The 15,027-nt window shown below is 32.9% G+C and overlaps 2 protein-coding genes across 2 annotated transcripts; one reads left to right on the top strand and one right to left on the bottom strand.

The window, feature by feature from the left end:
- Positions 1–10: 10 nt before the first annotated feature.
- Positions 11–2,630, bottom strand: SIGE (sigma factor E). The gene is made up of 6 exons (XM_089603105.1): positions 2,480–2,630; positions 1,310–2,108; positions 1,067–1,213; positions 739–975; positions 381–644; positions 11–298 (listed from the first exon to the last, which is right to left on the bottom strand). The coding sequence occupies exons 2-6, from the start codon at positions 2,033–2,035 to the stop codon at positions 95–97; spliced, it is 1,578 nt and encodes a 525-aa protein (XP_089459231.1). The 5' UTR covers positions 2,036–2,108; positions 2,480–2,630; the 3' UTR covers positions 11–94.
- Positions 2,631–11,575: 8,945 nt separating this feature from the next.
- Positions 11,576–13,673, top strand: LOC149380273 (putative WRKY transcription factor 53). Its single transcript, XM_089603092.1, has 3 exons — positions 11,576–12,027; positions 12,677–12,805; positions 13,011–13,673. The coding sequence occupies exons 1-3, from the start codon at positions 11,705–11,707 to the stop codon at positions 13,591–13,593; spliced, it is 1,035 nt and encodes a 344-aa protein (XP_089459218.1). The 5' UTR covers positions 11,576–11,704; the 3' UTR covers positions 13,594–13,673.
- Positions 13,674–15,027: the final 1,354 nt, after the last annotated feature.

Here is a 15,027-nt window from a genome sequence, read left to right as displayed (position 1 = left end):
TCTCAGCTTAGTATATAGTGTGATGTTTAGATACATACAGTCAATAATAGACTATGAAGGTCGCTATACAGTATAAGAGGATGATGAAATGGCATCATCTAGAGATCATGTACTGACGTAGGTAATCGATTCGGGCGGGATGTTTGAGCTTCATGAGAGCCTTCACTTCGTACTTCCGAACCATCTCCCGAGAAATATTCAAGTTCCCAGCTATTTCGCTCAGTGTTCTATCGCCTTTCCCGTCCAGCCCGTATCTCTGCCTGATCACCAAGCTCTCTTTCGGCTTTAAGGAATCGAGCTGAGAGAGAGAGAGAGAGGATTCCAATGAGAACCAAATAGGAGATAGTCCGTACTTCTTTTATGAGAGACGAATAACTTACCACGTCGTCAATGGCGAGTCTGAGAACGGCTGGCTTTTGAGCATCATCGCCGGAAAATCCTTCGACGTCTGTAATGGTGTTGATGAACTCTTCTTGTGTGACGGCGTGCTTTGAGTTGAGCGAGAGAACGGGTTTCGATGACCTCGTTACTTCGTCATATCTTTCGATGGAGATTCCCACCTTTTTCGCTATCTCTTCCTCGCTCGGTACCCTTTTGTTCTCGAAAGTCAGTTCGAGCTTGGACTTTTGAATCTCTGCCCTAACCTGAACATATATATACAGAGAGAGAGAGAGTTATGAGACGTCTTGAAATAGGATATAAAATAGCACTTTTTCGCGTAGAGGAATAGAAGCTAACCGATTCAAGGCCGAACGGGACTCGGGTGAAGCTTGAAACCGTCATGGAACGAATGATCGCATGCCTTATCCAGAAAAGACCATACGTCGAAAGTCGGAGTTTCCTCTTCGGTTCGAAGCGATCGATCGCCGTGATTAGTCCCTTGACTCCAGCCTGACAGAGGTCTTGAAACCTCGGACCGTTCGTGAAGTCTTGGAAATATTTGTTCATCACAAATAACACGAGACGGAGATTGTGCTAAAACAAATCCAAGAAACAAAACACAGGTAAATTTTTCAATACTCGGACATAAAAACAGACACAAAGCACTGCTTTTTCTTTTACATACCTTGATGAGCTTGTTCCTCGCGGCTTGACCCACCTCTAAATGTCTTTTAACTTCAACGACGCTCATGTTGGTCGACTCGGCTAGCTCGGCCTGTGTCGGCTCTCTCCCCAGAGCCTTCTCTAAAGTTTCTCCGATTTTATGAAGTTCCTGAATCACACCAAAAAATAAAAATAAACCCCAACTTATTAGCGACCCAGGAAAATTCATCAATGACTCGGGAAAATTCAGGACTCGGGAACTCACTTTTCGAGGTTGCATCAACTTGAAGAGCAAGGCATGTTCCGGGGAAGGAAGAACCGGCGGAATCTTCATCTTCTTCCAGTCCAAGCCGACCAAGTCGCTCGAGGCCGAGAATTCCCGAAGAAGCTTCTCAGTCTTATCCTTCTCGCTCAAGCCCCGTCTCCTCGTCGTTCTCGCCGGAGCTGGAACAGAATTCCTCGTCTCTTCGTCCTTACTCCGTTGTTGTTTCAGTTCGATCCTCTTCTCTAAGCTCAGCCGCGTGGCCTTCTTCTTCTTCGGGCTCCTAATTACGCCCTCGCCATCGGCGACCTTCTCTCTCCTCTTCCTTCCGCCCCTTTTTATCAGCCCATCGACCTCGTCCACGTCCACGTCATCGGCGACCCCGGTGGCGGGGCTGAGCTTGAAAATGCTCTCGAGCTTCGCGGCGGCTTCGTTGTAGTCGACTTCCATTTCTGTTTCCGCGGCGCTCGTGGAAGCTTGATCGGCGACCGCGACTTTCACCCTTTTCAGCGCCTTCTTAGCTTTCCTCGCTCTGTTCTTGATCTCCTTTCGGGTCACGATCGGCAAGATCACCGGCTCGTTTGGCCCGACCAGGACAGTTTTGTTGGTCTGATCGGACTTGAACGCGACAATCAACGGCCTCTTCGGAACTGATCGGTGGTCGGAATATTTTGTGCTCAAACCGAAAGCAGTTCTAGAAGCCGAGCTAGAAATGGTCACAACTCCCATGCCAAGTATGGTTACAATGAACGACCTTAAAGGTGATGATTAATAAGAGAGATTTTTCAAAACCCACAATACCCTGTAAATCACACATCAGTATTAGAAATGCTTAATTACTTTATTGTCACTGTTTGATTAAGTTCAATTTAATTTTCGAATCGTCCAAATTAATTATTGCTAAGTTCGCCAATGTAAGGTACTTGGATTAAGTTCACTAATCTAGAAAGTTAATATCTTGAGGCTCAAGAATAATTCGAACATCAAAGATTTTCAAGTTCTCGCTCGTACTCGTAGGTTTTTTTTTTTTTTTTTTTTGGGTACAGAGTCGAATCGGTAGTTGAAACTCGCACCTTGTACGAAAGAACCAAACATTTCTCACAAATTCATGATTTTTTTTTTCTCTTACTAAAACGACGACGAAAGAACAACGAGTACAAAAATTAAACTGACCTTCTTTAGCCTGAAAATTCTCCGACCGATTCGAAGCGCCGACTCGATTCGTCACTGATTCTCAGAGAGTTCGAAAATGATTCTTCGAGACTTCGAAAAATAAAAAAGCTTCTGAAATAATGATCGAAGTGAATCACGTCGTCCACAAGATAGATCTCCAATATCTGACGACGGGGAAATTTCAATCGACGGATCGACGGTTTCGGAAGCGTACACGTAGGATCGCGGACAATGGACCTTGAAAGATCTATTGACGTGGCTTGTGTTGGAGCGGAGAACGATTTGGAGAGACACGATGACGTGTCAAAATATGAGTGGAGGACAAGATATTCGGTGTAGTGTTTTGGATCACATTCTGGGGAGCTGAGGTCGACCACAAGTTCATGGGGCCTATAAAAGTCTCTGTGGCCTCACTACTCTAACGTGGCTTTAAGAAGAGCCATTTAAATTTAAAATTAAAACATAAACACCCTCTCCAAAAAATTAGATTATTTGGTGATTTAAAACTAATATCCAATTTCGGGTTTAAAAATTTGAGATCTAAAATATTTATATTTATAAAAATGGATTTCCTGGTACAACATTAGCGATAGATGATTGTTCAAATGGAATACCAAGTAAAACTACATTAGCATAAAAATATTTTTAAAATGGAATCTTAAGTATTGCTTTTTCAATTCGTGTTTAGTGATTAGCAAGGGAACATTGGTTTTTTTTTTTTTTTTTTTTTATCTAGAGAGGAAAAATAGACTTTCAAGGAAGGTTTTTATCAATTACCGAAAAGGAAAAAATTTGAGTCTTCGAAAGAACAAGCTCATACCAAATACTTTAACATTATTAGCTCACGGAAGGTATTTTTTTTTGTTAATATATAAAATTTGGTTAAGCAATTGATATCGCCGGTATTATGGGATTTCCAATGTGGTTTTATAATCATAAATTGGATTTGGTTATTGGGTAACCAAATCGAATTTTGTTATTTTGATTCTGAATCGATTCAATATTTTGATTATGAATCGGTACAGTTATTAGTTAATTTCATAATTTTTGTATGACCCTAATCAATTTTCAGTACTAAACTAAAATAATAAAAGTAGATATAAGCAAAGAGGCAAACAAGAAATGACTTGGAGAAGAAGTTTTGTTATAGTGTCACTTTTCTACGTTTGAAAACTAGGCCACAAAATATAATGTACAAATTTGTGGAGCTTCATTGGGGTCCCAAAATGGGTCTATGGCCACACCTAAAAGGTCTCTCAAAACCGCCTCAAAGATGCTTCAAAGCCCGTTCAAGTTTGAACCATTCCTGGTCTGTGTGTCTTATAAAAAGCAGTAATTTGATTTAGAGATCGAAATTTTATACATAAATAGAAGAAAGATTTGAAATTGCCCGATGACTCTTCTATTTTATACAAGAGCTCAAGATAATTAATTAGATAGTTTTTTTTTTATAACAAGAGGTCGAGGTATTTCATTACATATGGCATAATAACCAAGAGTCCAATCGAGAAGAATGAGACCTAAAGTCAATATCGATTCAAGATTAATCCGATGAACGCACATCGATCGTGTGAGAAGTCTCATCGGAAACAAAAAAAAAAAAAAAAAAAAAAAAAAAAAAAAAATCAAGCCACAAACTGCTACTAGCTCATTCACAATGCATAATTAAGCTATTAAAAAAAATCACACCTCAAGTTAATTGTGAAATTAAAAAGATGAAAAATTGGTCAAAACTATTCTCTCATATATGCTTATCCACAGCCCGCGTGACCAAAAACGCAAAATCTGCATGCACAACAACAACAACAACAAAAAAACACACTCCATGCATGCAACACCTTCCTAACTAATATATATATATATATACACAATCACATCTCCTTTGAAGTTTCCTGCTAAAACAAAACTAACCAATCAAGAAAAGCAAAGCCATAATAACGACGATGATGATGATGATCGCTCCTTTGGCGGCGGTTTCGGTGGTGATGATGACGATGACGGGGCTGCTGGAGGCGCAGCAGGATGTGGTGCGGTGCATGCCGGATCTGGTGGGGCTGACGGCGTGCGGGCCGTTCGTTCAGGGCGGCGAGAGATCTCCGGCGAGGCAGTGCTGCGATAGCCTGAGTCAGATCAACTCTGTCCACCCGGACTGTCTCTGCGCGGTGCTCAACCACACGCAAGCTCTCTCTTCTCTGCCCATCAACGCCTCTCTCGCTCTCCAGCTTCCTCTTCTCTGCTCTCTCCCACTCGACCTCTCTCTCTGCTCTTCTTCTTCTTCAGGTAATTCTAAACCTATATAATTCTAATTTTATCGCATCCATAAACAAAATTAATTAATTAATACTAGTTTTCTCAAGGAAATAAGAAAAAAAATTATTAAATTAGAGCAAGAAAACTAGAAAGTTTAGGCATGCATGGTTGATTAGCTAGGAGAAGCATGGATGGTTCGTTTAGGATTAAAAAATAAATAAATAAATAAATAAATAAGAGAGTCTAAGCATGAAATTCGAGACGAGTTGAAATCAATTAAGTTTGTAGTTATAATTAAGAATTGTCAATTATTTCTGATTTTATATATAATACATAGTTAAAAAAAAAAAGTTAAAAATACATAAATGGGAGGGTACGTAAATTATTTATTTTGTGGGAAAAAAGAAAAGCACGAAAATTATAAATAAATGAAAAGTTGGACGTACATATGGTTTAGTTGGAGAATATAGAAAGGATGATTTAGTTGTGAAATAGTTTCCATGTTATGAAGTTTTTTTTTTTTTTTTTTTTAAATACAATTTTGTTTTTTTTTTTTTTAATAATAATTTGATATATATGAAGGATTAAATGATAGTCCTGCTTCACCGGCTTCTCAAGTTTCGTTGGGATCTTCAGGCTCGAACTCAACAATTTCTGTGAATTCTACAATCACACGTGTTCCTGATTCTCCGAACAATGCTACACATCAGAATTTGGGTTCAAGCGAAGCCATCGACTTGAAAAGTTATCAGCTTGATTTCTCAGCGTTACTGATGATCGTTGCTCTGATTGCTTCTGTGCTCATAGAAGTAAACCATCTTATTTGATCTAATTTTAGGGTGTTTTAAGCTTCTTTTTATTTGTGGATTAGTTACACTGCTTATATTTGAATATTTAGAATATTCTGTGTACCTGCACAAATCTATTAGATAGTGCAAGAGCTTTTAGAATATACTAGTTTTTGAAGATCGGTCTTTAATGAAAAATATTACCCAGATATAATCATGTTTTAGTAACTAATAACTGGCACAATGGCATTAAAATGTTGGAGCTAAAACAACGGTCTAATAGTATATTCCAATTTTTTTCAACGCGGTTTAAGACTTTATTCATCACTCTGAAGTAATAATTTGTTGATTTTTGTCGACAATTTTTGTGAGACGCGGTTAATTGGTGTAGTACCTTTTGAAATAAACACACGTGTTCCCACCATGAACTGACGATGATTGGTTTCCCTACATGCAATACAAGCCATTGAATTTGGAACTAAATCTCGGTCCGAATATTTTTCTTTCCTTTTAAACTAAGTACAGCATAATTTAAAGAAATTTTGAAGTTCCTTATATCATATTTCACAAAAAGGCATTAATTGCCCCCTTATATATAGTTTTCATGGCCCTTCAATATTTTACCCCACTGTTATATGCAATTAAACATTAAATTTAAGTATAGGTTTGATAGCAAATTCAAAGTCACAACAATGTGACAAGTTTATTCAAATAAACGAATACATAAGGTTTGCATGAATAAATGAATAGATTATTAAAGTTGGATAAAATAGTAAGTTGTAATCAATTTAATAAGAATAATAGCTAACATTTACAATGTGTTAAAAAAATATATATAAATTTAAGTATACCTTAAAATTACACTTTGCTTAAGCTACGCTCACCAATCTATACTGACTTTGATTACATGTCAGAGGTTCTAAATTATTTCAGCAATAAATGAAAAAATATATTATATGAATTAAGCCGCTTGAAACGTTAAAAAATTGCATATTAACCAAGATATATATATATTTATAAACTACTATTAACAGATTTTAACCAATAGTAACAATATTATATTCAAAATTCTAATACGGTAACTTTTTTTTTTTGTTAGTTGATAATTTATTTTCATGTAGGAGTAATTTTCTCCAAATTTTGGATGCTATATAGGCAATTTCCTTTAGTTAATTATTTTATTTTTTATTAGTTTTTATATTGGTAGTTAAAGGGTGATTTTTTTGTCAAATATATCTCGTTTATGCTACTTAACATCCATTTTGAAATCTATATATACCAAATATTGACTACTCTACAAACTTCAAGTTTCAAATTGGTTAGTTCCCTAAATGTCATGAATAAATAGATGTCAAATTAGGTATAAAAGTAATGGTTTTAAATTAGTTATAGGAGAATAGCCAATCTTTAAAAATAAAACTTGTTCAAATAGTCGGCTTGTTAACTTTTTATTTTATAATTTTATATATGCCTTGAATTAATGTTGATAATAAGCATACTGTATAAGATTTTCATATTTTTCTTTATTTATACCACATTGTTTCGATCTCATAAGCTAATGCGTTTAACCCATCATTACTACCATTATTTATAAACGAAAATTATATTAAGTGAGGTGGTCTTATATAATTATCAAGGTTAATAAATAATAATAGCCCACTTCCAATATTGACAAGAAATTCGGGTCCTTAATGGAAGGAAGGTTTCTTATTGTTAAGGACCAAAATTCAAATTTATTGGAAGTGGAAGGCTTCCTTATGGTAATTTTCGATGCTATTCACGGAAATTAAAAAAGATTAAACTTAGAATATATTCTAATATTATCCAAAAAAATAAAATAAAAAATTAGAAAAAAAGCACGATGAACAATATCGGAAGGTACTAGAAATTCCAGTTCGTTAACCACGGGAACGGAATTTCCGATTATGTTAATAGTATCAGAAGAAATCAATTCCGACTTATGTCTTTTGCCCACGATTATTCATGAGCTATATCTTATACATAAATATATATTATAGGATTTAAAAAATATATATATATATATATATATATATATATATATATATATATATTCAAAGTCATTGATTGTAACCAGATTCCTAAATTCAAAGAGTAATTAAGTACCAAGAATAAAACTATAATATATATATATATATATATTATAGGATTTAAAAAAAAAAATATATATATATATATATATATATATATATATATTCAAAGTCATTGATTGTAACCAGATTCCTAAATTCAAAGAGTAATTAAGTACCAAGAATAAAACTATAATATATATATATATATATATATATATATATATATATATGAATATATGTCTATGTAACTGTACAAGGTATAATTAAATACGGCAAGAAAGAAATTTTTTTTTTTTTCACCCCACCTATAGGCTTAACAAAAGTGCAAGGATTTGAGACACTTTAGGCTAATCTCAGAAAAGTGTGTGGACTTGTGACCTAATTACATGAGTGTGTTTCGAGCAAAAAAATAATAATAATTAATTACATAGGTGTGCATCACAAGAGGCACAAAAGTAGACGATTAATCAAATTTGATCAGACCTCCAACGTAATCATGGGGCCGAGAATCTGACGTAAAATTCATGCCGTTTATTGAAGCTTCCTTAAACTACGTCCAAGTTTACTTATTTAAGCCCCCTCAATCCTCATATATAGTGTAGTTATAGTTCCTAAAATATTAAAACTTCTTAGCCTTTTGTCTAACCTCCATGAATATATATATATATATATATATATATATATATATATATATATATAATAACAAATGTGAAAGTTTAAAATATTCAAGGAGACGTAGGATATTTTTTTCAGGAAGACATATATGAAAAAATTATAATCATATAATTTTAGGTCAAAATGTAAATAAAAATAAAGATAAAAATCAATATTTAACAAATTAAACCGACATATCTTTTTATTGTTTCTTTAACAAATTAAAGTCTACCGCCTTGTAAAAAGTTCATAAACCAAACTCTTTTGCCCTTGAAACATTTCAAGAATAATAATTTTTAACAAGATTTGATCGGTTAAACTAAAAATTTGTTGAAATTACTAGGCTGCTAATTATTGTACCCATAAAAATTGGTTAATTTTAACCGCTGGTTAAAATTATTGATCAGTTATAACCTATTAATATGAACGGTGTATATTTAACAACTTATAAGTTCATCTTTGTTTTTATGTATTAGTAAACGTAGAAAAATGAAATTTGTAAAGAATTAGGCCACCGCAAACATTGTTTTTGCGAGATAGCCAACGTTTAAAAATTCATAGTTATGTAGCCAAAAGAGTGACATGGCAATAAATAGTTTCCAATCGTGCCCTTCGGCGTGAATTTAAACGTACCACCTTTATGTTCAGCTTTTTTTTTTTAGAAAAACGGTTTAATAACCGATTAGTTGATATCATTCTTTATTAATTATTCCTAGTTATTTGATTGTTTCCTATTTTTTTTTAGAAATTACATATATTCACTATTCTTAATTAGTTGATTGTTTCCTATTTTTTACGAATTACGTATATTAATATACGTTGATTTGCAATTCAAAAATCAATTCTGAGCGCTTTTCTCCAAAAAAAAAAAATGCTCGTCTTTACAAAATATATATATATATATATATATATATATATATATATATATTCGAAAGAAGCTTTGTTTTCTGGGTTCGGATGATTTTCTAGTTTTTTTTTCTTATGAATTGCATTAAGTTAATAACTGTTAATATATGTTAAATTATTGGATTCCAAAGTTTTTGGGTTTCTGTTTAGTAAATAATTATTTGTTAATAATCATTAATATCTATTATTATTCGTCTTCATCTTATTTTTCATATTTTTTTTCCTAGGTTTTTTGTTGATGGTGCACGTTTTTGGGAAAAGTTCATAGGTTTCATTTATAGATCAAAGGAAGTTTCGCGTTTTCGGGTCCGAAAATGAAGAGAGGGAGAGAGAGAGAGAGAGAGAGATTGTTTTTCACGTAAAAAATTAGTTGTGAAAATCGCATATTAAATTCAAAGTCAATTACTAGCTGATTGCCTATAATTATGGAAAAAAAAATGATTATTTCAATTTAATGTATAAAATTGATTCCAAATTTTGAAGAAAAGAATAGTATATTTAAGTGAAGGACAAAAACGAAATTTTGATTAGTAATAACTATTGACACGTCATCAAAATGGCTATTTCTTTAAAAGTTTTGAAATGTTGGCTATATTGAAAATAGAACGTTTCAAAATGACTACCTTCTAGAGTACCCTAGAAAAATAGCATGGCCTTGTCAAAATTCAGCTTATATTTTCAATATTCACCTTCTATTATGTTTAGCAGTAAAAACTAAGAACAGTACCTTAATAATTACGAAAGCTAGTTAAATCATATTTTTATATTATAAAATAGGTTCACGAGTCACGATCTAAACAAAAAACAAAAACAAAATTATTCATTTATTCTAATATGTAGAAGGGATTCCATATCCCTTAAAGGGAAAATATAAATAGTATCCCTTATGTTTAATCGAAATGCGAGATTTATCCCCTCCATTTTTAGAAATATCAGACATATCCCTCCAGTTTAATATAAATGACATATACATCCCCTACAAAAATGTTATATTACAAATATCACCATTTTCGTTTATTTTTTATAAAAAAATAATTTGAAATCCCCTAAATACCCTGAATGAAATAATTTTTAATCTTCTATTCTATATACAAAAAAATTAAATTAAAAAATTTCTTTATAAAAAGTTAAGATTTTTTTTATAAAGAGAGATTTTGATTTTTTTTAATAAAATAGTAAATAAATATTTATTCTATTAAGGGTATTTTGAGGAGTTCAAATTATTTTTTTGTAAAAAAATAAACGAAAAGGGTGATATTTGTAATATAACATTTTTTTAGGGGAGGTATATGTCATTTATATTAAACTGAAGGGATATATCTGATATTTCTAGAAATAGAGGGGATAAATCTCGCATTTCGATTAAACACGAGGGATACTCTAGATATTTTCCCTTCCTTAAATTTATATGATAACAGGGACGCCTTTGTATATATAATTATATATTATTTGGGTTAATTTGTAGTCAATTAGCCACTATTATATTTTTTTTAATATAAATTAGCCAAGGTTTCAAAAAGCATAAGAAAATAGTGAAAGTTTACCAAAACATTATTTATATATACATTGTAAATATGATGTATAGATTAAATCTTAATGTCATAAAAATTCTAATTATCATATCAGATATTACAACAATTAGCTAAAATCTGCGAAAAAAGAAGCAGAATTAAAAAAAAAAAAAAATTTGTGTGAGTACGTATATTTACACACTCAATATAATATTAACTCCAAAAAATATCCGGTAAAACATATGATCAGAATAGGGAAAAAAAATCACGAAATTATTATAAATTATACATCATGGTATAACAAATTTGTCTAAGCATTAAAAGGTGAATATTAAGGTCCAATATCTCTAAGGTCCTTTTAGCCAGTTTCGAAAAAAACAAAAGGTTCTTTTAGCAAACTTACAAAATGTAGTAACTTTCCTTGCAAAAAAAAAAATTTGTAACGCCTCTCTCGCTCTCTCTCTCTCTCTCAGATTCACTACCATTGTCGTCTCGGTGCTTACGTGGTAGTAGAAGTTGCAACAACGCGGAACAAAGTTTGAAGATTCCACGTGTCCTTCCATGGCCTCATCTTTGACTTCCCATTCTTGTACAACTAATTTTTTATTTTTATCAAAAAGTAATAAAGTGATAGTATGTATATAGATTAAGAATATAAAATATATCATGTGAAGCCACGAAATAGTCAGCAAAAAGACTCCTAAAAACAGTACACACAAGCTTATATATATGACCAAAGACCAGTCTCTTCTCCTCCAAGAAAATCAACTTTTGAAGATTTTCTCGGTCAAATAAGTATAATTTCCCTCTCTCTCAGGTTACATACATATATATATACATATACATATATATATATACATATATATATATATATATATATATATTTCCCAGTACTTGCAAAGCTTCGTATATTCATCATACGCTCTTCATTCCTTAATCAATTCAAATACATCCATTTTCCAAGTTTCTCTCTCTAGCCTGCTAATTATAAGTAAAGTGATTGATTATAATTATATATTATTTATTATGGAAAATATGGGAGATTGGGATAGCAAAAACAACCTAGTGCACGAGCTGACGAGAGGGAAGGAATTGGCGAGACAGCTTCAAATGATTCTCACGAACGGCCTGTCATCGTCGTCCCAAGAGACCTGCGAATATTTGGTCCACAACATCCTTGTCTCCTTCGAGAAGGGACTTTCTACGTTGACTTGGTCAAACGCCGCGGCGGGGATTTCTCCGGCACCGACAGCCAGCCTTGTACCCATGTCAGAGTCGCCGCCTTCTCACGGCGGAAGTCCCCGGAGCGACCAGGACTCCGACCGTGATCAAGATGCCTCTAAAAAGAGGTATATTATTCATTATTTCCAGAATATAAAATTGTGAAAATCAGGTACGACGTGCGGGGTTTTTCTTTTAATATATGTATATATATTTTTTTTACTTCTGAGTTCTATTTCTAAGTTCTAACCACTTGCTCTAGTCCCTTGGTTCAAACTCTACCAAATGTTAATATATATACCTATTTCATATTATATTAAGTAAGAATGAAAAATAAAAATAAAAAAGTTCATTAAGAGTCGAATTTATAGTTTGAGATAGCTAAATAGCCAACGTTTTTTAAATATTAGTTAAATAGTCACTTTTATATATTTATATATATAAATCTTAGGTAAATAATCACTTCTATATATTAGGCTGCGTCATCTTTATGACTATTTATCTAAGATTTACGAAACGTTGACTATAGCAATTCCAAACGTTTTAGTTGACTATTTATCTAATTTTTTTTAAGAAAAAAAAACTCACACATATTATAATTTTTAAATTGTTTTAATGAATCACTTTTCATATGCACGCAAGAACCGAATAATGTAATACTTACTTGAAATTGAGTTACAAATTAGTGCATGTAGTAACATGAGTACGTGGATTTAAGATTCACTAGTCAATAAATGTTCGAGGTAGTGACAAGTATTTTTCAATGACACGTGGCAGGAAGAGTTTTCCACGTTGGACAAAGCAAGTGAGGGTGAATCCGGGTGTGGGAGTTGAAGGGCCTCTTGACGATGGCTTTAGCTGGAGAAAATATGGCCAAAAAGACATTCTTGGTGCCAAATATCCAAGGTAACGTATTTAAACATATAAAGCGTTATAATTTTTTATTTATTTAAATAATATCAACAAGTGAAGCAAACATCTTCACCACCCAACAAGAAAAAAGAGCGTGTTGAACTTGAATATAATGAACTAGTCAACGAACTCATTGACTATAATTAACGAACTAAGTTTTAAATAATAATAATCAGATTAAATATAAAATGTATTGCAGGGCTTATTATCGGTGCACTCATCGGAATGTCCAAGGGTGTTTGGCCACAAAGCAGGTCCAACGCTCCGACGACGACCCGACCGTCTTCGATATCACTTACCGAGGAGGTCACACGTGTGCTCAGACCTCCAACCCAAATTTAGATCAACAAAACATGATCACAAATTATAATAATAGTATTAATGATACGATTAACGTCCAGCTAGACCATGACATGCTTTCAAGCTTCAGGACCGGGCTCAAAGTAGTCACCCAAGGCCTAGACGACGATAATACTGCTATTAATAGTATAAAGACCGAGGCTTTATCAAACGACAGTCGTTTAGTCTTGGAAGAGAGCAATAGCTTTGTGGGTCCCACGTCGTTTCATCATGCGTCCCCGGTGGCTGCTCAGGCCACAGCCTATTTCACGGCGTCACAGGTTAACTCTTCGCTTATTAACGTCGTTACTAATAATTCTGATCCCAACACGCCAAACGTCGTCGTTGTTAACAATAATTTAGAAGATTTCCCATTTGGTCACGTCGATGATCAACTGGACTCCGATCATCACTTTATGTTTGGTCATCCCAAATACTTTTGAATTCCGGAGATGCGAAATTATTTAGCAGTGTGTAAGATATCGATGTTATCTAAGTTTTTTTTTTTTTTTTTTTTTTTTTTTGTCGGGTGTAAAATATGCTCCTAATTTTCCTTTACTTTTTCAAACCGTGTAACTAGTGCGTTTGAAAATGTATTTTTGTCTACCTCAAAAAAAAAAAAAAATGTATGTGTCATAGACTAATAAAATTGTTGTTTTCCACATTTTGACTTCAAAGTCTTCGGAGGTTTGGCCAAAGTAATTTAACTTATATATTTTATTCTACAAATATAGTTGAAAGCGAAGAGGCGGTTGCTTCGTTTGTCAACTGGCTAGAAAACTAACCAAAAAAAAAAATCTCGCTAGAGAACTATTCAACGTAAGTCGTACGTAATAACTTCGGTTTTACCCTTCTAAAAAAAAATTCAATTTTTTGGTTTTAAATATTGCCATACAATTAAGTACACTTTAAAAATTAAATAAAAGTCCAATTTTATTTTTTTTCCTTTTAAAATTCAAATGCAGTGTATTTTTTTTATTAATCATGATTAATTTAAAATATATCACAGTATAAGAAATTGATCTTCACCGGTGTTAAAATAATTAACTCCTCGAAAATTTTGGGTTAGTAGTAAGCCCTGAGTAAGCTTATAAAACTAGTACAATATTATATAACGGTATTTTGGTACATAATTGTTTCTCTTACAACCACTCGAGTTATACTTTTGGAATTAATTGTTCTGATTGGAAACTGAGAAAATACTATTATATGATCCTAATATTGAAATATTCTATGTCATTTAAACTTTAATCTAAAAGACTTAGTATATATGCAGAGTTACATTGAACTCTTGTGGATGTCACGTCATAGACAAGAAATTATTCCATGCGCTCAAGCTCTGATATCATGTAAAATATCAGTCTTTCGTATCAAAGTCAATTAATGATGAGAGAAGTAAGTTATGAACTTTATAAATATTTATTAATTTTCATTCACTTTTAACGTGAGATTTTTAGTAAGTCTTTTCAAGATAACGGTTCTATGCATTCGCTCAATTTGAAAAGAATACTAATTATTGGATTGGATATCTGATGCGTGTCGTTCCGCGATAAAAAATAAATTCCTTAATTGAATACCAAGTATAGCAGCAAATAAGGGTCGAACCCACAATGATCTAAATTAATTAAATGACTAACTAATTTCAGGAAAAATAATTGTAATACAAAGAATCGGGGGTTTTTTTGGAAATTATAAATTTAGCAAAGAAAACCAAATGGCAAAAAGACACGGTTAAGGTTTCATTCGCTCCCGCAACAATCTTATTCAATCTTGGTTCGACAATACTCGCACAACTCGTATAAAATCAACGTCCACAGAAAATTGACACACGCGGTCAATAATCTCCGCAATCCTTTGATATTAGCTAATCATGACGT

Source organism: Urtica dioica, chromosome 12 (genome assembly GCF_054948205.1).
Source record: "Urtica dioica subsp. dioica isolate 48M chromosome 12, U.dioica_male_clone48M_v1_H2, whole genome shotgun sequence".
NCBI lineage: Eukaryota > Viridiplantae > Streptophyta > Magnoliopsida > Rosales > Urticaceae > Urtica > Urtica dioica.
The sequence above is the reverse complement of the archived record's forward strand: the minus strand, read 5'-3'. Positions and strand labels throughout refer to the sequence as shown.

What these genes read in the sequence shown, in the direction of transcription:
- SIGE (XM_089603105.1), bottom strand. Translation starts at nt 2,035, where the DNA reads ATGGGAGTTGTGACCATTTCTAGCTCGGCTTCTAGAACTGCTTTCGGT. An exon ending in CGAGGAACAAGCTCATCAAG is followed by an intron (nt 976 to 1,066) that starts GTATGTAAAAGA and finishes GATTTGTTTTAG; the next exon opens with CACAATCTCCGTCTCGTGTT. An exon ending in GACTCGCCATTGACGACGTG is followed by an intron (nt 299 to 380) that starts GTAAGTTATTCG and finishes TCTCTCTCTCAG; the next exon opens with CTCGATTCCTTAAAGCCGAA.
- LOC149380273 (XM_089603092.1), top strand. Translation starts at nt 11,705, where the DNA reads ATGGAAAATATGGGAGATTGGGATAGCAAAAACAACCTAGTGCACGAG. An exon ending in CAAGATGCCTCTAAAAAGAG is followed by an intron (nt 12,028 to 12,676) that starts GTATATTATTCA and finishes GACACGTGGCAG; the next exon opens with GAAGAGTTTTCCACGTTGGA. An exon ending in CTTGGTGCCAAATATCCAAG is followed by an intron (nt 12,806 to 13,010) that starts GTAACGTATTTA and finishes AATGTATTGCAG; the next exon opens with GGCTTATTATCGGTGCACTC.